Source organism: Asterias rubens, chromosome 15 (genome assembly GCF_902459465.1).
Source record: "Asterias rubens chromosome 15, eAstRub1.3, whole genome shotgun sequence".
Lineage (NCBI taxonomy): Eukaryota > Metazoa > Echinodermata > Asteroidea > Forcipulatida > Asteriidae > Asterias > Asterias rubens.
The window spans coordinates 8,046,707-8,070,613 of record NC_047076.1 but is presented as its reverse complement, the minus strand read 5'-3'; the positions used below and the strand labels follow the sequence as shown (position 1 = coordinate 8,070,613).

General features: G+C 38.6%; 1 protein-coding gene across 2 annotated transcripts; it reads right to left on the bottom strand.

Annotated features, from left to right (window-relative positions):
* Positions 1–5,537: 5,537 nt before the first annotated feature.
* LOC117299790 (steroid 17-alpha-hydroxylase/17,20 lyase-like) lies at positions 5,538–19,170 on the bottom strand. 2 transcript variants are annotated; one of them, XM_033783311.1, is made up of 5 exons: positions 19,143–19,170; positions 11,559–12,538; positions 10,514–10,666; positions 8,835–8,939; positions 5,538–7,849 (listed from the first exon to the last, which is right to left on the bottom strand). In XM_033783311.1, exons 2-5 carry the CDS (start codon positions 12,445–12,447, stop codon positions 7,512–7,514), a joined length of 1,485 nt encoding a protein of 494 aa, XP_033639202.1. In that variant the 5' UTR covers positions 12,448–12,538; positions 19,143–19,170; the 3' UTR covers positions 5,538–7,511. The 2 variants fall into 2 exon arrangements, with proteins under 2 accessions (XP_033639202.1, XP_033639200.1); XM_033783309.1 differs by lacking the exon at positions 19,143–19,170 and adding an exon at positions 15,449–15,543.
* Between the last annotated feature and the right edge of the window lie 4,737 nt (positions 19,171–23,907).

The following is a 23,907-nucleotide window of genomic DNA, read 5'->3' as shown; positions in this document are numbered from 1 at the left end:
ATTTTGAGTAACTACCAATAGTGTCCACTGCCTTTAAGTTAAACTTACAGACTGCACTGTATAGAAGCTCAATACCCAGATCTCAGTCAAGGTGTCTAATTTTAGAAAGGTACTTGTGTGTACCAAGCTTTATGTTTTTAATCACACGTACTGACTGTATTAGTGCTACGATCTGGCACAGCTAAAATTATTGCAAACATTTTCTTCTTTTTCAATTGATCCTACAGATATTGTGTGTGGACTTGTTTTTGTTATTTCTTGTTCCACTGTTGGGAATTTCTCTAAAAACCCAAATGTAATGCTATAAATAAGTTGTGTTTGAAAGGCCATTTAGGGCAGACATGTTTGGTAGTTTGTTTTTTTGTTCATTTTTTTTTTCTTTGTGTGGAATACCTTTACCAACAAGCATTGTGTCAATAATAAATGCAGTGGGCATGGGCTTCATTTGGTGCATTCATTGGCAGTTTCTAGGGGGATGTCAATGGTGAAGTGAGATACTGCCCTCTATAGTTTGATTGCACCACATTGTTACTTTAGGCTGCAGTTCACTTGGCCCCCCACCCCCGCGTACCAGTCTCATCCAGGACCACTGCCAGGACTGGGCTGATGAGCTTGTTTTTGTAAACTTTTTTGTTCAGAAAGTGTTAAAATATGCAGAGCGACAGGGTGCATGGTGGGTCTGATTGATGCTAAATGGTTCTGTGTTATTGCAACATACTGTACATGTAAATAGAACTGTCCATTATCACCTTTCACCTACATTCATTTCACATGGAGATTTGCAGTTAAATCCTACAGACTTAAAAACCTTCCATGCAAGTAAAGTTCACAGTGCACACTGCATTTAGCAGACGGCCGAAATTAAGCGTTACATCTGTGGTTTGATTGGTCCAAGGTGATGGTTGTCACCTGTATCCTCATCACCTCAGGCCAATCAAACACAGATATGGAAAGCTTACGTCACTGCAAGTTTATCCTAGGAAACCATTGTATTCAATGAAATTGAATTACTGGTTCTGAAAAGTAAGTACTTTATCCTTTTGGATAAAGACAGGGGACCAGTCTTTCCACAAGGCCAGAATGCAGAGTAGCTGAATATTTATGTTGCAACAAAGAGGGCAGCAGATACATTTTGTGTTCAATATTTTACTTTCAAAAGAGGGCAGCAGTTATATTTTCTGGCACCTGAAAGATATCTATTTAAGGGTAAGTGATGGCATGAGATGTATGTTCATTGCAATCGTTGTGTAAGTAATTGAACAAACAAATCAATTAGATTACACCACACAATTTTCTTTTTTAATTGAACAGTTTGACTCAAAAAATACATTAGGGACATCAGTTGTAATATTACTTTGTCCAAAATCAATTATATAAATATAAAGATTACAACAACAAGACAATAATAAGGACTTCAATTATTTTATATTATTCTTTTGTCACTTCGAACATAAGTCTGGTGTTTCCGATTAGCCTCCAAGACGAATATCCGTGTCCCCTGATCTTACATTGCCTTGTGACTCTTTCAAAATACTAGAAAAGATTTCAAAATTTCAAGAAAATCTCCACGAAGACCACTGGTTTTGGAGCTCTGAACCTTTTCTGGACCAGAAATATTTTTACGAGACTTAGACATTTTTAGAGGTTTTTTTTTCTACATTTGCTTCACTCCATGAGGAGGATTAAAATTGAAAAGCATACATTTAAAGTGAGTTTTTTTTATAAGTGTGTGTTTAAAGGCAGTGGACACTATTGGTAATTGTCAAAGACTAGCCTTCACAGTTGGTGTATCTCAACATATGCATAACAAACCAAATCTGTGAAAATTTGAGTTCAATCGGTCATCGAACTTGCGAGATAATACTGAAAGAAAAAACCACCCTTGTCACACGAAGTTGTGTGCGTTTAGATGGTTGATTTCGAGACCTCAAGTTCTAATTCTGAGGTCTCAAAATCAAATTTGTGGAAAATTACTTCTTTCTCGAAAACTATGGCACTTCAGAGGGAGCCATTTCTCACAATGTTTTATACCATCAACCTCTCCCCATTATATTTGTCACCAAGAAAGGTTTTATGCTAATAAATATTTTAAGTAATTACCAATAGTGTCCATTGCCTTTAAAGAATAATAGTCTACAGTCTTGTTTTGGGGTTGTCATGGCCGAGCAGTTAAGAGCATCGAGTTCAAGTTCTCGTGGGTGTAAAATTAAGCAAGTTCTGGTGGTTAAGTCATGGGAGTCTGGGTTCGAATCTCAGTCGTGACACATGTGTCCTTGTCCAAGATGCTTTACTATGATTGCTTCTCTTCACCCAGGAGTATAAATGGGTACCTGCGATGGTAGAGGTTGATACTGTGTTTGAAAGATATTGTCTTAGAGCCTGACAGTTGGGGCTGTATACTTCTCAGGGAGTTGAGAAAGTTTAAAGGAAAGTTATTAGCCCAAATGAACTTAAAGCGCATTGATACGGTTATTCTAAAAATACGCTATATAAGAACTTGTTACTTTGCTATATGACTGTACAGCGTAGACCATGAGTAATATACCAAACCTCTCGCAGTACGAAATGGGTCCCTGCAAGTAAAAAGTGTGATTGGTAAGGGGCTGGCCACTCAGTGCCTCAAAGGGATTATGCAAGGGCCCTTTATGTTTAGGGGCCCACAAAAACTCTAACCTACAAATTTGAGGTTTGAATTACCTGAAATAAGCCATTTTCTTACCTTAAAAAGCACAGTCCAATGAAGATTCTGCATTCACAATGATGCGTGAATTATCTTCCGCTCTGTCACATGTGTACTCTACATGCCTCGTGTTCTCATCACTATAGTTTGCGTCAAGAGCCGAAATGTAGGTTTCGTTTCTAGGAAAAGCAGTTGGCAAATGTACACGTTCCACTCACACAACAGCGTCTTTGAATGCATTTTCACGCTATAACTCAAATTACCATTTATGGATGCCATTTTGCATATAATTTGGCATGACATTTTGCTTGAATTCATGACATTAACAGTTTGAAAGATAATTTTAATTGCGTACACAGCAATTGATGCAAACTGAATTGCTTTTCCTTATCCCTTCAACTTAATTTAGTACAGTACATACTGAACATTAATAGTTAATGTCAATAAAGTGTTTTTGCACTTTTGTTGTTGTTGCTGTACCATGAATATTGTAATTGAATTCCTTGTAAGTAGACAAGTAGTACCTACTTGTAGGCCTATTAGGGCAGTGTCCTTTGAGACATTAGAATGCTGAAGAAGACTGTGGTTAGCCATGTGGCATGCCATGGCCGTGCGGTCTTGCGCACCCAGACTCTTGTTCTGGTCACCAAGTCATCAGGGTGTGGGTTCGAATGACGGTCATGACCCTTGTCCTCCCTACATGTAGTTTGCAAATATTTTTGTAATAGGGTGTCAGCAAAGAGGTATATATAAGAACTAGAGGGCGCACTGGCCTATATACGCGGCCCGGCATGCGCGCATGCGGCCATTTTGTAAGTTGACAAAACAGCATCACACAGCGTGTGTTTGTGCAGCCATTTTGTAAGTTGACAAACAGCACCGGTAGTGTCAACATGGAGCTCCATGGTGTCAATAAGTACAAACTCCGACGTGTACTTCATATTCAATGCGTGTACAGCGGTCCCATATTGTGTGTGCAAGCAGTATCACCAGTGCGCCCTCTAGTTCTTATATTTAACTCTATGGGTGCCAGTCAGAAGCCAGGAATCAAACCCAAGTTTCTGAGCTATCCTTGGAAGTGGCAGCACTAATTAAATATCTTTTTAAATAATAAACCATAATGTGGGTTACTAGTAGTTTTCGTTCAGTCTTTCTTCTTGAATCATAAAGGGGTAGACATCACAGAAATGATGACAAATCCCGACTTGAGTATCTTGTTAACATACACACCCTATTTAATTCACAGAAAGTCAAAATCCATTGTGTACGTCAGTATTTTCTTTTTTATAATGGAAAGGGTTTCCCTACTTATAAGAACATGTAATTTGTTTAGATAATTTGCATGTTACATGATGTATATTAGACAAGTGAATAATTAGAAAACAATTATGTAATGACAACAAGCACCAACCGTTTAAGTTCAAACTGGGTTTTTTTTTCAGTCAGCTTCCCCCAAGTTTACCAAATAGACATAAACTCCTTAAAATATTATAAAAATAAAGTTTTACTAAAATCTTGGTAAACCCCTTTAATTACATGCAGTTGCCTTTACCTTTGAAAATACAAGTTATTTATTCCAAAATACAAAAAAAGGTGGACACTTTTATTACAATAACTAAACCCTTTTAACACTACACCCGACTATAATAGAACACTGTTCAATAAAATCAGTTGAATCAAAAAACAAAACTATCGATTTAAACGGTTCGGTTAATATCTGCAAATGTCTAAACATTCACATTGTGTTTAAAGTGAAGAAGAACAAATGGTTATAAAGGGAAGGTACAACAGACAAAAAACAAAATGAGATCACAATTGTCCAAATTTGAAAGCTCATTTATCCCTAGCTACTGTGGAATCATCCAGAATCCACTTGGTTTGTTTGTCTCCATTTGGTGGATTCAATACTACACCTCAAAACTGACAATCTCACTAAAGTTTAAACAAAGGTATCCTGAAAGAGTCTTCCTGATTCCGGGAATTTTTGTCATGTGTAAGGATTTACTGTCAATGGCTGTCAATGACTGTCAGTAACTGTCAATGACTGTCAATATATGTCTGTGATGTCATAATAAGAATGTAAAGTATGTAAAACAAATAATCAGACTCTTTGTTCTTTTCTTTCTTAATTTCACAGTTTAGGGATTTTGTGTAAGTTACGGGAAAAATGTACTCTTTCAGAAACTGATGGTGTACATGTACCCTCCCTTCATCCGTATACACCAATTTACAATAAATATATGGAAAATCTCCTTAATTAAAATTATTATCACATAATAATATAGTTCACTAAAATAGAATATTTACAGTCTAGTGGCTACTCTTATATTACAAAATTACCTTCTAGTGAGAAATACTGATTATCGTTTTAAAACCGTTAGAAGTGAACACTTTATCTTTTTTTGTACATTAAATTTGTCAGATGGCTGTTATTGTTGTCATTGAAGTTCCAACCATTTTTGTTAAAGAGCAGGGGTGCGTTCCACTCGCGCAAACGTTGCCAACAGTTGCGCACGTTCGCCAACAATTTCAAGTGGAATGAGTTGTTCGCTGCCACCGTTGGCGAACGTTGGCAACTTTAGGCGAACATACTTCGGAGGTGTTGGCGAGTGGTTTTTAAAATGGCGGACAAGCATACGGTATTATTTCTTTGTCACAAACATAATTACGTTGTATTTTCGGTGGATGATAATGCAGATTTGGAATAACAAAGTTAATTAGTTGATGTAATGATGTCAAAAAGAGGACTATTGCAGCAAAAACAAAGTTAAAAAAAAACTACGTATGGTGCGCGCCATCTTCATTTCAGGGCGCCGCCATGTTGACATCGCGTATACGCACCAATCGTTCAAAAGACAACAAAACGTTTGCGCGAACAGTTGCGAGTCGTTTGCGCGAGTGGAACGCACCCCTGACTTGTTAATTTGTTTTCGTCCTCATTTCAATAAGCAGGACTTCAGTGGCATTGACGTGCAGTTCGTCCTCATTTCAATAAGCAGGACTTCAGTGGCATTGACGTGCAGAGTGTCCTCAGTTGAAATATCACAAGTAGATTTTTTCATTTGACCCAATTTCTGCTTCAAAGGTCCATCAGACGGGTTTATCATTAGTCTCACTTGGGATGGATCAACTTAATTAGATTAACACCAAGTAGTTTGGCAGATTGTTGAAGTAGAAACATCCATTTTTGCCAGAGATGATTTTGTTCAATGTCCGAGTAAAGAGTTGACATTTATTTGCCTTATCTGGGTTTATTTTTGCATGTAGAAAACTAAACAAACAGTGATGTCTGAGGGAAGTTAACTCTAAGTTACAACAAAAGTATCTTATTTACAACATCTGTTTTATCATTTGAAAGTAGTTTCAAACTTTTTTTTTTTTTTTTGTCTTTCAACAATATTGTTTCAGCAAACTGAAGTGTCAACAGATCAATTGCAAATAAAAAATTTGCAACTTTGTGAATTGTAAATTGAACATTATTTTTCTCCTCAGAAAGAAGCATGCCCCCTGTTTTCGCCTCAGAAAGAAACATGCCCCCTGTTTTCGCCTCAGAAAGAAACATGCCCCCTGTTTTCTTAAATATAGAAATTCATCTCCTTTTTTCAGATAACATAAACCTTCCAATATGTGCATTGAATACAATTGATTAAGTAGTATTTTTGAATACATTATTATATGCTTATGACTTTTAATTCATCTGAATTTATTTTGAGAGGTAGGATAAATACATATTGGTCGAAATTCAAAATAAAAGGAAACACATACTTTACATTTGTAATTTTTACGCAGCTGAATACAAACATTTAAAACATCTATTCCATGACTGAAGGAGGTTGGAGGGAGTGAGCCAAAAGGTCACACAGGTGCAATGTGGAAGATTTTTAGAGTTGTCAATTGGCTATGATGGCTTTGTTTAGCCACAAAATGGAAAAAACTTGACAGTTTTTTGTTGTTGCTAGATGGCATTTTGCCTTCATTTGTCAAAAAATCCTCACCTTAAAAATATTAATGTACACTCTTAAAAACAACAAACTCCCATTTATCCTTTAAGTACATGTTTTCTATGAAGTCCCCTTAAATTGTCAAAAACACAACCTTCACCTGAAATTATTTCTTTAATTTCACTTAAAATGTCAAAAACACAACCTCAACCCTAAATTATTTCTTTAAAATGTTGAAAGCCTTACCATCACCATCAGTTTGCTTTGGTCAAAACACCAAAACACCGTCACCTTTAACTTTGAATTCTCAGATTTTTAAAGATGTACAAATAATAGTGTATGAATACTAGCAGTGTTGTTAGTAAGCTCATGTACAAATGGCAGTTCCCTCAATAATAGTTTCTAACATTTCGAGAGGAAAAACTCCATTATGAAATAATAAAACATTTTAAAAACATTTTTTTTTACCAGAAAAGAGTTGTTAAACCATTAAAAAGGGAGAAATACATACATAGTTGGACAGAATTGTGGAACGAAAAGTACTATTCATTCCAATCAAAAGTCCATAAGCTATTTTTAACAAATCAACAAACTTGTCTGCATTGTTTTCTATACTAAGTCTGAAAATCTCTCAGATTTCATGCGAAATGGACTGTTATCTTGGCGCAGCCTTCTGGATTGTTCTTTCAAGTCAAAATCAATATTTTTTGGGATGGAAGGAGAAACAGTCTGGCCCCTTGTTACGATGATGAGAGTTTGTATTCATGGATGTTATTGCATACGGGGGCCATGATCTTGATGGTGCTGGAGTGTATTGCTTAACAAGCTTAAGGAATATACAACTCCTGTTGTACCATCCCTTTTAGAGTACAGATTCATGGCAACCCTCTCTAGATGTACATTGCTCGCTCAAGTGCCTTAATCTCATAGGGTTTAGGGATGAGAGAAACGGAAGCCATTCCTTGTAGGTCTACCTTAGCATTGAGCGGCAGTTGGAAGCAGAATCTCTGGAGCAGCTTGCCCAAGATCAGGAAGAGCTCTGACTTGGCCATGCCTTTGCCGATGCAGCTCCTCTGGCCGGTCGAGAAGGGCATGAAGAAGGGAAACTCGGACATGTTGCGGAGTTTTCCCTCTGTGTCAAGGAAGCGCTCAGGGAGGAAGTCGTGGGGTCGATCCCAGATCGCCTCGTCATGATGGACAGCCCAGAAGTTGGCCATAACTTGGGTTCCTGATTTGTGGAATAAAATAAGAAAACAGTTTAGATCAGGAAAAAAAAAAGAAAAAACAAAATTGTTTTCTTAAAGCCATTGGACCCTTTCGGTAAACAGTATTGTCCAAGGCCCACACTTCGTGTATCACAACTTCTATATCAAATAACAAACCTGTGACAATTTGGGCTTAATCGGTCGTCGGAGTCGGGAGAAAATAACGGGAAAACCCACCCTTGTATCCGCGCGTTTCGCCGAGTCATGACATGTGTTTAAAAAAAAATCCGTAATTCTCGTTAACGAGAATTGATATTGTTTTACTGTTTTCTCAAAAAGTAAAGCATTTCATGGAATAATATTTCAAGAGAAGTATTTCACCATTACCTTCTGTAAACCATGTAAGTTATTTGTAAATCTGTGAACTTTTTCTTTTTTTTCTGTACCGAAAGGGTCCAATGGCTTTAATGTCAACTTTACTATCATGTTTTGTGCATTATCATACTTGGACTCATATAATTATACATTTGGTGTAACTTTACTAAACAGCTGCACGCACATCATTGCAAGTGGTCAAAATATATTAAAAGTATAATACAACACCAACACTGTATGGTGTCAGAGAGCTAGCATGCTGCCACTGGCAAATGTAAATAGCGCCCTCTTGTGTCTGTGCTGCAACCTCATTTACATTGCTCTGAACTTTCTGCCAATGGTAGGTGGTGTTGGTTTGTGGCCAACAGAGGGCACTATTACAGATGCATGCAGTAAAATCTACAACCAGGTACACTTTGTGTGTACTAACCACATAGGGTACATATCACAATGTATACTATGATGGACTGAACTAGAAGAGCATTTACACTCCTGTTATTAATTCTTCAATGTGTTTTAGCACCACCAGTGGATGGGACTATACTGACTTTATACATATTAACATTTTGAGATGTTTAATAAAAAATATAGTATAATGGAGTGATTTTGATGTGAATGCCACAAGTTACTTACCTTTAGGGATGTAGTACCCTCCGACTCTGGTGTCGACGGCAGCTGCATGTGGTACCCCTAGGATGGTCAAAGAGCTAAACCTCATGATCTCATAAACTGTAGCCTCTGAACAAAGACAAGAAAGATGGACAATAATTAGAAATTGCATTAACAAATAAAAAACAATTTACTGGAAATCGGCTCCAAATTCTCGGTTTTTTTAATGCTAGATTTGGATGAATCCACTTCGTGTAACTATGGCATTGAATGAGGCAAGGCAGACCAGTCTTATCCCAATCTAGCGAAGGTTAAATTGAGTTCTGTGTGAAAAGTTCTATCTATTGGAAGATTGGTGTCAAAAATGCCTTCGGAGATCAAATGAGCTGATGTAATGTGATATCTAGTGCTAGTGATTGTGTAAAATAATAAATAGGCCTAAGGTGTAGGAACATTGACTAACTGATGAAAAATTCCTGATGTAAATTCAAAAGAGTCTAAGGAGCACAATGATAAAAAGGGATTCATTTTAAAATGTCGTTTGATTGTTTCCCTTTATTGGAACGGTGACCTCCTCTCTTCCCTAAATGGAGTTGTCCATTGTGTCAATGTAGCCTTGTTGTCCTTCAGTTGACAGCATGGCCACACCACATCAAATTGATATCATGCAATGTGTATGATAAGTACAATTGATTTTCATGCCATTTGACATGATTGCTCGTGATGGATTTGCATTGGAGTTGTCTATAGCGGTGACATTTGTATGGGATTTGGTCCTTGGTGAATGCCCTTGCATCCTTTGCACACATGAGGTGAATCTGTATCAAGGTAATCCTTAATCCTTATCGCTTTACTAAAGGCAGTGAACACTATTGGTAATAACTCAAAATAATTATTAGCATAAAACCTTACTTGGTAACGAGTAATAGGGACAATGAAACGGCTCCCTCTGAAGTGCCATATTTTTCGAGAAAGACGTAATTTTCCACGAATTTTATTTTGAGACCTCAGATTTAGAACTTGAGGTCTCAAATCGACCCTCTAAACGCACACAACTTCGTGTGACAAGGGTGTTTTTTTCTTTCATTGTTATCTCGCAACTTCGATGACCGATTGAGCTCAACCTTTCACAGGTTAGTTGTTTTATGCATATGTTGAGATACACCAACTGTGAAGGCTAGTCTTGGTATTACCAAAAGTGTCCACTGCCTTTAAAGTCTACCGGCTTAATTATCAGACGGTATATGGAGCACAATCTGAATGTCATTGTACTGCACATTATAATGTGTAACAACACTCAGTTGCATGTTTTGCAATGTGTTGTACTGTTGTTGTTTTTGTTTTGGGGAGTTCAACAGTCGCTCTTGAGAGAACATAATATTATTACCCCATCACTCGGGGAACTTCATTAGCTGCCGATTAGAGAACGGATTAGTTTGTAAACTTGCTCGCGAGTAGGAGGTAGATAGGACATAACCCCATTGTTGCTGTGAAAGTCGCCATCTTGTAGGGCAAACCGTACGGGCGTCTAAATGCGTACACCAAAGAAGAACGCAGCACGTAGCGTTCCCGCTTTGATTTCTATGGCACATGCATGCACACACTCGCGGACGCCATGTTGTTGGGCAGGTTTTTGAACGGTGACGTCATATGTGATACAGTATAATACAGAAAAGAGGAAAAACAAGATTGAGGGAACTTACCCAAATATGGCAATGAGGATTTGCTTTCCAGCGTGAGTGGTCCATCCTTCCCAAGCACTTCATCAATCTGGTCTTGCACTTTAGCTTGTTTCTTAGGGAATGCTGCCATGTACAGTAAACCCCACTGCAGTGTATTGGCTACGGTGTCCGTACCTTAATCAAACAAAAATATAAATATCGTCGGTAAGAATAAGTTGTGGTGGTTTTATTATTTGCAAAGGGGAAAATTCCATGGTTTTACTTTGTGTTATAGGTGTAAACATTTCCTGCAAAAGTTTGCTTTTGTCAATGACTTTTATGAGTTTCAGTTAATTACCATTTGAAATTGTCAACTTCAAAAGTAGGTCAGAAATGTGGTTCATGCTTGAAAAATACAAAACAAGTTTGGAATTTGGAAATGAATTATGCAAATTATACGTTAATCTGCAATTTGAATTTTGTTTTTTTGACCGCGTTGTGATTATTCCTGTGGGCAGTCAATAACTACACACAGGAAATGAGGAAAAATGATTTTCCGACAGTAATGACACTTTTTGTGGTCTGTTGGAATACGTTTAATCAAGAATAGACCACCAGGGAAATCGGCCCACTTGTGAATTTTTTTATTTATTTATAAGCAGTTGACGCACAAACCTGTGTTAAGCCACTAAATATAATCTTGTCATAGTGTAGGTTTTTTTAAAGGTGGGGTTTGGGGACGGATAAGGTCAAGCAACCTTTTTTGATATGATTTTTGTTTGTCTTCTAGTTTTACACACTACTTGCGGGTCTTGCCAGGAATGATTTTCTTTTGAAGGGGGGGGGGGGGTCTAAATAACTAATTTCGACATGATGGTCGTAATTACACACACAATAAAAGTTGTACAAGTGGGTCTTCAAATATTTGTTTGTTCTCAGAGCAGAGTTTGAGAAATTCACATCACTACATATTTTAAGAAGTATCTGATGATGATCTTGTGGGCAAGCCTCGTGCTTTGAAGACATAGAGAGGTTATATAGCATGTACATTTTTGTATGAGGGAGAGAGAAAGAGATAAAAGCCAACCTGCAAAAAACATGAGCCACATGTTGATGATGATGTGCTCTGGTGTCAAGACACTCAGTGAGTTCTCATCCTTCTCTTGCACTGCTTGCTTGGCCGAGGCCAGCATTGCATCCAGCATGTCCCGCACCTCACCGTCCTTGTATGTGGCTACGTGCTGCACGTACTTCCTCATCAGCAGTCTGTCTCGTTTGTCCTTTGCTTTGAGGAGGCTATCGAACCACTTGTTTGGGAAGTGCCTTAACCATGGCAGTGCGTTGACAGGGTGGACTGGTGAGATCACCTTCAGGATTTGCGCCGAGTAGTCCAAGATCTCATGGAGCTCCGGATCGTTATGTGAATACCGCTCCCCAAATGAAATGTTACAGAGGATGTTAAGGGAGGCCAGGTACAGATCCTGGCAAGGGTTGAACGCCTTGCCGTGATAGTCAAGCATTTTGTTAATAAGGCAGTCGGCCTCCTCGCTGATTTTGATGCCGAGGCTGCTGTTGTTTATCACTCTGAGGGCGCTACGGCAAAGTTTTGTGTGCAGACGCCACTGATTGGTGTCCTTGCACGTCAAGAATCCTTTATCTCCGACTAAGACATCCATGCAATAGATGTTCGGTCTGTGAGAAATGTCCAAGCCTTTGTACGCCTCCTTGATCACCTCACAGCTGTTGAGGATGACGACACGTTGTGATCCCAACTTGATGCTGAAGATGTTGCCGTACTTCTTGGCCAGTTCTAACATAGAGAGGTGAGGGGCATTGCAGTCAATGCTGAGTGCATTCCCAATGAATGGGATGGAGGACGGCCCAGGAGGCATCCGTCGGATAGTGTAATCATACTGTTCCTTGAGGTAGTACATAGCACAGAGCGCCGTGCCACAAAGTGAAGCTGTGAGGATCATGGTGACTCTGAGAGTGGTTGTCGGTTAGCACGCGTGTGTCCACCAGTTGGTGATCCGATTGGTGACAGTGAACTTGTGCGCTTCAGTTTGCCTGCAGAAATGACAAATCAGGACAAAAAGGGAAGTTAGTTTTTTTGAAAACATCACCAACTGTGAAGTGATGACACACAATCTCCAAGCATTTATGAATGATGTCTGTCCGAGACAAAGTCAAGCTGAAGCGTCTCCTCGTGTCTACCAGCATAAATCATTATTGAGGAGAGAAGGAAGTGTTTAGTACCCAACATCCTTAAGAGTTGATTCTTTATAATGCACCCTATGTACATGTTTGCACACGCACAATTACACATTCACAGCCTTGTCCAAAGACAAGTATGTCCTTCAGTTTGAGGTTGGAGGTTTGGGGAATTCAAAGAAACGACAGCTTATAAAGCATTAAGAACACCCACTGCATGTGGTTTATACCTGCGTGAGTTAGACATGGATTTAGTTCACTTCCTGTGTTCTCGGATTCGATCTTGAAGTCGGCTGTTAGTTCAACAACTGCGTGAATTTTCATGGAACCTTCTGAAACCTTCTTGCTCTTTCTGACTCAAAGTCAATTTAACTTGCATCAGAAATATTTTTCTTTACCAGACAAAAATTCTAAACCACAAACAAAAATGCACGATGTGTAAGATGGCGCAAACTTGTCACTGCTATGAACTATTATTTCCAGAACAAGTTCAACCACTTCAAAGAGTATGATGAGAGTTTGAAATGTGGAGCTTTTTGAATACTCTCTACGAAACTGAAAAATAGATGTTAATACATTTTTTTAAAGAGACATTTTACCTTTTCAGATTTTGGAACCAGTTGATTGTTTTAATCCTTCACAAATGAAGATATACATACAAGGAAACTAACCCGTGCAAAATTTAAAATCAAAAGGTGGTCAAATATTTGAGATATTGACGAAAATCCGGAGCGGTTATTTCCTCGCTGGAAGAATAATCCATAATTGGAATACACACTCTAAGCATCTTATCTGACAGTAACGTATCTCAGATTCACAAACTTGGGGGATAAAAACCAGTATCTTATTCCACTACCTCTGAAAGTGAAATGATTCTCAAAATGCTCCATACTGTTGAAAGCTGCTATACTTCTAACTATGACTAAGTAAGGTTTTATTGCTATGAATCGTAAGACTGATTACCAAAACCTTTACCTTCCCTTTAAGTGTAGACTTAAAGACCCTGGACACTTTTGGTAATTGTCAAAGACCAGTCTTCTCACTTGGTGTATCTCAACATATGCATAAAATAACAAACCTGTGAAAATTTGAGCTCAATTGGTCGTCGAAGTTTCGAGATAATAATGAAAGAAGAAACACCCTTGTCACATGAAGTAGTGTGCTTTCAGATGCTTAATTTTCGAGACCTCAAAATCTAATTCTGAGGTCTTGAAATCAAATTCGTGGAAAATTACTTCTTTCTCGAAAACTACGTTACTTCAAAGGGAGCCGTTTCTCACAAAGTTTTATACTATCAACACATCTCCATTGCTTGTTAACAAGTATAAAGTTTTATGCTAATAATTATTCTGAGTAATTACCAATAGTGTCCACTGCCTTTGAAAGTGTTTTACTTTTTGTATAAGTGTGTGGGAGAGTAACAGGAGAGGGGGTGACTAAAAATAGTAAACTTCCCGATCAAGTTTAACTTCCCATTAACCTTAATCAAAGTTTAAGTCTCCGTGATCTAGATTTGTAAAATCTTTATCTGTGGTGTCACTTACCTTTCTGTGGCTTCCAAGTATAAAAATAGTCAAATTACCGTTTAGATAAGATACCTTCATTTTCTGAGGGGTGTTATTGTGATATTATACCTAGTTCATTTAAAGACATTTGACACTATTGGTAATTGTCAAAGACAAGTCTTCTCACTTGGTGTATCTCAACATATGCATAAAATAACAAACCTGTGAAAACTTGAACTCAATTGGTCATCGAAGTTGCGAGATAGCAATGTAAGAAAAAACACTCTCCATTGCTTGTTACCAAGTAAAGTTTTTATGCTAACAATTATTTTTAGGAATTACCAATAGTGTCCACTGCCTTTAAAGGGAGGGTACACCTTCTGAGAGAGTACTGGGGAATGTTGATGTTATAAATCTTTGTTAGAAACAACACCCTTTGAAGTAATGCAGTTTCAGATAAGCGGTGATTTTAAACCAACAAATTTGAATCTGAGGTTGAACATCTGAAAACTTGCGATTCTATGCAACAAAGATGTTTTTTTCTTACATTATTTGCCTATAACTTTGATATCATTTGAGCCAAAACTTTCAAAAGTTCGTTATAAATAAAAAATCAAATCACCCAAACACATCCGCAGAAATATTCAACAAGTTAGTTGGAATTGTCATTACTCCCCAAAAGAAAGCAATACATATGTAGGCATAAATTGTTAAATAAAGGCAAACAAATATCCCTGTAAAATTAAATTAAACAAATACAAAAGAATGTGTATACAAAATAAAAGATTTCTCCAAAAACATGAAGAAGAAAACAAATAGTTCATGTTCAAAAAAATTATTAAAGTTTTGAAATAATAAAGTTTTTTTTAAAGTATTTTAAAAAAAATGCCAACAATCACCCCAGTCAAATGTCGCCAATGTGTTGTTTCAATAAGAAGTCACTAAAAATAACTAGTAAATATTTGTTGAATAGTTCTGTGTTGTTTCAAGTTATTAATGACAGATGACCGTTGGTACTTTTCAGCCAACGAGTAAAAACAAAGTGCACCCCTAAAGGTTTGCCAAAGTTCAGCGTGACAGTTGATTTAATGCTGTAGGGCCTACACGATCAAGATACATGATCGCACCCTACAGTTCCAATGAACGTCACTGTTACAGTCGGAGTTTGACTGAACGCCTAAGAGCATGAATCATGTAGCTCGGTTACATGAGTGTAACATGTATCCAGCTACTAATTGGTAATTGTGCAGTAAACGCTCACCTGTTGACACACACACACATCCATACACGGTACGCACTCGGGGCTCGATGCTTGTCAAACGACTTTACAGAGACTTGTGCCGGGATGAAGCAACATGTTTCGCAATGGCAAGGCTGGAAACCAGCGGCCCTATTTATACCTTCTTCCTTGGCCCAAAGTTATCCCCATCACATTTGATTTGCCCACTCTTTGCAGTTTGCTTTGTTCCTTCGATAGCTTGATTTGTGTTTCTGGATCATTGACTAGGCTGAATTGGGTCATGCATTGGGTCTTCTTGATTATGAAGCATTTAAGCATGTAAACGGGGTCACTGGAGTATCATTTGTGCCCTCTTTTTTTTCGGAGGGGGGGAGGTTGACTCAATTATCAGTGTGAGTGGCACCTTGCATAGGCGTGTGTATATTTTTAAGCTAAACGGTTCCAGTGACTTACAGTGTAGTTTAATGGATTGGATGGCTGACACCCATCAACCACCTATCACCACCAAGCAAACGCTGGGCATACCGTCAGCGTATACGCACATGCCCGTCCCACCACTTTAGGATATTCGAATCACACCTTGTCATCATTGGTAGGAAATCAGTTCTTTATCAGATAACAGGGACAATTGAGGGTCTGCTTTACTTGAGTGCCTCGCAGGAGGCTTTCAGGCGATGGTTGCTCGGGTTTTCGTAGCCCAGCCCACTATAGACAAAAAAATTCTTTTGATAAACCAATCAAAAAAATTTGCCCCTGCACACCTGTTAGAATATTTCAGAAAAGTTGGCCACATGTGGGGTATAATGCAAGCATTGTTCACACCCCTTTTGGGGTACAGGAATGTTGCACCCAATCAACAAAATGTGCGTCCTGCAGTTTTTTTTAGTGTCACTTGGAACCACCTCCAGGTGTTTGCTTCTCATAATTTATGATCAACGAAATTACACAACCTTGTTAGTTTAAAATTAGTTTGGTTTGTATTGCAACCCTGAAAATCTTAGTGGAGGTTAATGCACGTTGCACTTTGAAAAAATGTAGCACAAATGGTTTCAAATTCCTTAAGACAGTCCCCCCTTCAGCTTCTCAGAAACAAAACAAATAGTTCATTGCCTTCTTTAATGTTCGTGCAAATGTTACAAATTTGTTTGGGGGAAAAGAAAAGAAAGACTTGTTTTCCAATTTTGGAAATAAACAACTGCTTGGAAATGATTAATATCCCAAGATCACAAATTACAAACCCACCAGGCTGTCCTTGTGGCGGCAATGGTTTCTGTTCCAGATTTTCTCCTCAACATTTTCTTTTCTTTCTCCCCTTCAGCAAGGCAGTGTTTTCTGCGGTACATAGTACTACCATTTAATTTTCAAGGTTGTCCCCCGACAGAGTTCAGTAGTCGTGTGGTCATAGAACTCCTGCACACAGACTCACAGGCACCGGCACTATTCACAATATATTTGTTTGTACCATTGTGTAAAGCACAGTATATAAATGAACACGCTACCCCCCTTCGTATGCTTGTGGCTAGGGTTTGTCAATGAGGCCCCAGTATGCTCTGATCTAGGACTAGGTCGAGTCGTGACGCCACAGTTGTTAACAAAAAATTGGCTAAACAAATAACACAAAATTATGGAGTGGAATGAAACAACAGTCTTCATCAACAGGGGGGGGGGGGGTGTATTACTGTTGGGATGACCAGTCAAAGAAGCAAATCTGCTTGATTTACATGTATTTGCATCCAATCCAAATCCAACCCTTTTTTTTTATTCCAATGGAGAATTCCTTGAGGGACTCTTTGCACAAAAAAAAAGAATATTTATAGAATTGCTGAGCACAAGAAAGTTTAGCTTTTTACAGCAGAAGCTGAACCCAGACCTGGAATTTGTTTTGTTTTAAAAGTGTAGAGCTGTTCTCCTGTTAAATAGGCCTAAAAGGTCATTTCCATAAGATAAATGTCAGTTTGTATAAGAAAATAAGTGGTGGGTAGCAGTGTCAGTCAGGTAATTGCAAAGAGGAAAAAGTGCTTGTACATTTTATTTTTCCAGTTTGTATTAGAACATTTAGTGGGGCAATTGCCTTTGTTGCCTTTGTTTTGTACAAGTCTGTGTGTTATGGAATCAGTTTTTGTATTTTTTTTAATTGATGCCTCGCAGGTTGTTCAGCAACATTTTAAAATGGAATCTCTTACAATGAGCTGGCAATACAAGGAATTTTGCATTTTAATGTGCCAGCGGTTAGCCACCATCAACAACAATTATTCCATTGGTAAAAACCGCTGTGAGGTATTGAGATAATGAGGGTAAACAAACACTTCTCGGAAATGTTTGCTACTTGAAAACAAATTGTAGGAAAGTTGAAATGCAGTGCATTCAACTTAACTCTCAGAAAAAGAAATCCAAAGTAGTCATAATATGAACACAAACTAAATCCTGGTCTTCTTAGATAACATATTTTCAATGAAAGCTTTGTGACACATTTTGTGGATTTTTTTTGTGTGAGCCATTTTTTGTTCTTTTTAAAGGTATCAACACCAACTTTACAGAAATGTTTTTTAGGAAATGAATTGCTCCACCTAATTTTACCTGGCAGCCCTAGGTCTATCATTGTCCACGCACCTCGTGCATGTGAGCTATTCGTATACTAGCAACACTCACTGTGTACACATACACCAATCCCCAATGCATCACCACCGCAAGTCAATACCCTACGTATTACAACTACCCATTGTGGAACCAAAATATTGTTCCCGAATCCCCCGTGGCAAAGTTGGTTTTTCTACCATTGATGCCTATAGATGTATATGTACATTCTGGAGATGTGCCCAGAGGTACAGTGTATACTGTATGACATGGCCCAATTCTGGAACGAAATTTCATGTCAATGACCTTTTAACCTGGAAACGTGCTTTGCTGACTGTAATGCTAGAGCAATACCAGGAAACCGTGGGGCAGAACGTCAGATTGTGATTGTCAAAAAGAACTTGGGTTTTTCACTGAGTATACAACGTCAACAGTATGAATGTAAAGTTGCTGAGCAGAAATGGAACATGCTTTAGAGCCAAGTTGGTAAATTTTTGCTTGCCATCATGTTCAAACAGGCAGTTGTTTGCTAAGCAGAAATGAGCAGGATACCAGTCACAATGTGACATGGTAGTAGTTTGGCCGGTTGTCTTATTCTGGTAAGCATAGTTTTGTTGTGCTTAGCTGCTTGTTTTGTTTTTAAGTAGCTCTATGAAACGGGGCCCAGATGGTAAAGTAGAGTAGAGTCAAACTTTATTAGTACACAGGAAACTTTGACGGTTGACAGGCGTCCCATCCCAACTTTAACTTGATGAGGCGTCAATGCCTACATATACCATTCCCAAACTCATCCCAAACCATCCCCAGAGAACATGTCAGAACAAGGGGATTGTAACATACACTTCCTACACTGACACAGAAGTTATTTATTACACAAAGGTTAATTCCTATGGTGGCTACATGATTATGTTACATTAATGTAGTAAGGAAGTATCAGAGACAACCTGCAGAATATTTGTTTGCACTACATGTAAGTTTGATGTTTAAATCCTACTCGAGTCTTTTCTAAAAGGAAAAGATATTTTTAAAAATTTCTTGAATCTAGTATTGTTGGCATCGTTGACCGATTTGTTTGCAAGCTGATAGAACCAGACAGATGGATGCAATGCATGCGTAAATAAATGAGCATGAAATGACTTACCTTTGTCGATAATCAAGTTGATTACGCAAAAGTTGTTACAGAAGAAATTTCAAAATAAGATCTGTCATGAAAATATCAATGGTGATCCAGCACCAGCAGCGACCAGCGCTTTATGTGTTTTATAAAAAAATATGAGTTGATTTGTTGGGGGATGGCGATCCAGCGCCTATAGCGACCAGCGCTATGTAAAAGTTATGGCAACCAGCGCCTTGGAGATCTAAGTCCTCTCTCTCTACATCAGCATTGTTAACTACCAATCTTGGCGAGCATCCCCCTGTACTTATATAGCCTGCCATTCCCAATCCCGGGGGTGGCTGAAACAGGTCACCCAGGCGCCATGCCTGTTGGGATTAGCATAGCGTATAATTATCCTATATCGTAATGCGGAAATTGTCAATAAGGACAAACTTTAGTCAAACATGCACACAGTTTATATTTGTTGATGATTAAACTTGTGGGGATGGTTTTTGGGGCATGACGCAGAACTGCTAAGCAATTGTCACATAACCCAGTGCCTTGCTTAATTGGAGAGCGTGTACGTATTTCACCAGATGGGTGTAGTGCGCTATCCTCAGTCAAGTGTACACATTGGTCACACGTCTACAGCACGTCTTCAGTGTGCCTACGATACTACAATCTAATGGTGCAGAATACATTTGTGGGTGTATACTATATCTACTGACGTAATTGGGCTTTTTAGTTGACTTAAGTAATTTGACATACAAATCCTATAATGAGTCCTGCTTGACTGATTAGCGGACACTCATTGCTTGATTTCATGCGGATGGTTGGTAATCAGGTATGCTAAACATAGAAACACTCGGTTTACCAGTCGGGGCTTAATTTTACAAAGCCTGTAAGCATTCAAACTTACTAAGCACAGACAGATCTTGCTTAACAGAAACTGGTTACCAACCAAAATTCCATAAAGTTTTCATTGGTGCCACTTTTATCCCACTAATTTGTTTTGCTTAGCAAAGAAACTTGCTAAGCAGTATTTTTTTTTGCTTAACAGCTTTTGAATCTGGGCCCAAATGAAACTGTTCTAATTTTGTTTAGCATACTTGTTATTATCCTCTTACTTGCTTTTTGAAAAGTTATGTACTTAGTGGATCCTAATACTTAGAAATGTTATCAGCCCACATGAATGGTTTACACTCCAAAGTAGGTCTAATCATTTCAGCATTTACTAAAGTTCAATTCACCATAGGGTTTCTCTGTGAGTACCCTGACACACTTCCCACACTGTGCATAACATACTTGTACACACCATGTGCCCTATACTCAAGGGGAACTAAACATGATTCTTTTTGGAATACATTTTTGGTATCACAAAACTGAAACAAAAAGTCGCATCCCCTTAAGGTGATCCCCTAGCTGTTGCTTCCCAGGTTGTATCGTAATTTGGGTGTGATCCCTGACTACACGGCAGTTAACGGTTTTATGGCTTCTGACTGGCACCCCGAACAAAGATATTGACAAAATAGGGACACCGCCAACATAGGTCTAGATAGCTCAGTTGGTAGAGCGCCGGCACGTTAATCCGGAGGTCAGTGGTTCGAATCCCACTCTAGTCAATTCTTTAACCCCAAAAATCATTACAATAAAAAAGTGTTACATTTCTCAGCTACTGTGCTACACCAACTTTCCTCAGTAGTAGATAGCAATAATAATGCATTATTATTTCTATCTACTACAGACACAAATTTTCTAAGCATCAAAAACTTTTGACTTGCTTCTGCTTATAGTTCCCTGCTGATTTCTGTTTATTTATATGTAAATAAAACCAATTTTTTCTGCTAAGCAGGTTCGTGAAATGTAACCAATTATATCCGTTAATATATTCTGTTGATTGAAAGTGAAACTGAGCTTACAGTCATATATCCACAATGTCGTAATAAAAAAAATCAACTTTTTACTACTTAGTTTTTCTTACCTTAGTTTTGTAAGTGTGCTTAGTGAAGGTTGACAGTCTTACGCTAACTGCATTCATGAACAGCATTGGCGAGAAATTATTTCACAATCAGCATTGTCCGTCTCTGTAGAGAAGGGGTCACCAGTTACACTTGGTTAGTTTGACGTAGGATTAAGAAAATGTTCCTCAGAGTGATTGACGATCATTAGTTAACACATGTGAACATGGCCCACTACTGAGTGTAGTTATAGAATTCCGCTCTGGGCTACGCAAGTTGTTGTCGGCTCCCCTTGTACAATGAACTTCTCAAAACCAACTCGGTTTTACTGTTAGAGAAATAGGGGGGACGAAAAGACCCGGCATGCTTTTTTTCAAGTGAATGTTCCCATTCAAATGGTGTCTGTTTTCGCAGCGTCCGTGCCCAACTTGACTGTTCATTGACACGCAGTCACCACAAATTTTTGCAACAGTGTGATGATCGAAGTTGTAAACGGTTATGCACGTTGTCTGTCAGTACCAGCAGAGTTTGAGGCTGTGATTTTGATGAAGAAAGACACATCCTTAAATACCCCCTTGACGGGGGTTGCCTACTCATGCTTGCCTGCTAACTGTATTTGCACTACACTGGGCTTTGCTTGCCACCCACATAGTTCAGGGCTTCAAGCATTGCCATTGGCCCATTTGATCCTCCGTTGCCGGGGGAAGGATGCTCGCGAGATGTGCTGTTGCCAGGGTCGGGGGCGTATTTTTTTATGCTCCACTTTCCTACCCTGTTGTCTCCCACCATAAGAACCTGAAATCCATTTGAAATGTGGACCACTTGTTTGATGAGTGTGACACATTGGGTTTATGAGGACTAGTCATACAAGAAAACATGTAGGTGTCTTCTTGTTCACCCAGTTTATTTTTGATAATACAATTAAGCCGCACATTAATCAATAAAAAACCTTCTTGGGATTTCTGGAACTCGTTCTAGAAATGCACGTATTTTTATATAATAGCTTTTAAAATGCGAACATATCAAGAATGTTATAAAAACCTAAATGCTCTAAAAGTGGGAAAATGTGTCGTCCCTTGACGAAAACAAAAAAGAATGTGTTTTGTAACATGCAAGTCGCAGTACAAAAGGCTTTTTGCGTGGTCACCCCATGCGAAGTTTAAATGACAGTATCATAAAAACTGTTTTAGCTAGAGGGAATTGTTTATGGTTCGGCATAAATATTGGTCACATTCCTTGAGATGTGTTTTAATAGTTTGCAGCTTTTTTGTTCTGAGTAGGGCTGTTGTGTTGTGAAGATTTTTCCCATGCTGTAACGACGATCATACGATCACTGTGAAATGCATGTTGGGCGTAGATCACCGTGATTCATCATTGCTTTTCAGTGCTAGTACAGGTACAGGTCAGGGGTCATGTCGCAGCCGACATTTGGCAGTGCGTTGCATTCCACCGTTAACATACGCCAGAACATAAGTGTGACTTACTACTCACGAACGATTCTTATTGTCGGATATCAATATATCCCTCTACATGGTTTCTGTCTTTTGGCTTTTCTTTTTGTGATGTTTTATGACTTGAGGCTAATACCGGTACATGAAATGTTGGTTTTTTCTTCAGTGTGCTAGACTTTTTGGTATCGTTCGTGATGTTTGTAGAATTAGAGCAGACTATTAACGTAAATGCACAGTGACTAGCGGAGGTGTCTAGCAGTAATTTGAATGGCATGGGGCAAAAAAACAAATGTAAAAAACTGCGGCGAGATGCATGAAACATTTGTTGATCCATGGATTAGTGGATTTTATACTCGTTATAGAGGAGGCCTTTCCAAGGATAATCAAAAGTTGGAGGAATATTTTAGGCAGCTTGGAGAATAAAATAGGGACGAGGGAGGTCATGGTTTCCTTTAGCGGGGGTGGGGGATGGCTGGGATGTACAAATGGTTAGGAATCTCAAGTGATTCTTGGGCTGTGGTTTCATTGAATTAACCAGAAACACATTATAATCATCACCCACACCAAGAACATCAATCACATTACTCTAGTTCTTCAAAGTCTGCACTGGTTATCAATTCACTGTTGTATTCATTTCAATATGTAATTACTTATAAAGCCATCGACGGACTTGTTTCACAGTACATCACCGATCTCATACTTTCTTCAGTCATCTTCTTGTAAATTACTGTCTCCAAATAAACTTTATTTTCTGATTTATTGATTGGTTGATTGACTGAATATGGCCTATTGACAAATACCAGGGGCCGATTTCACGAAGCAATACAATTTATTACAAGACACGCTGACAGTATTAGGCATACCGTAGTGATTTGTATTGTGACATCACACTTTACTTGGCAACTATGATTGATTTGCATTTAAGATCAATCTTAAGCTCTTTGCAAAACGGACCCCAGGCCTTGAACTTCGCTCTTGTAGTGTTGTAGGGGCACTGCAGTTTCCCTCTGGTAAGAGGCACTTCTATTAAAGTTTGTATTGAAACCTTGCAGAAGGTACCACAGCAAAAGCACAGGGCACCACTGCATTTTCTATGGGTGCTGTGGGTTATTTTGAGGCCTGAAATACTGTACTCAATGTATTCCGAGTACACTTATAATATTAATTTTGGTTGTTTACCCATACACTGATGTGTTTTAGCACTGTATACTCAGTACTTTCCTGATTCCTGTGAAAAAAAATATCACAGGCATGTTACTCGGGTGGGATTTGAACCCACGACCCGTGCAATTCTAGAGCAGTGTCTTACCAACTAGACTACCGAGGTTGCCCGGCAGCTAGAGGCAGTTCGAATCCTATGTTTTGGCAGCGGGTACCGCATCTCTTATACACTTATAATGT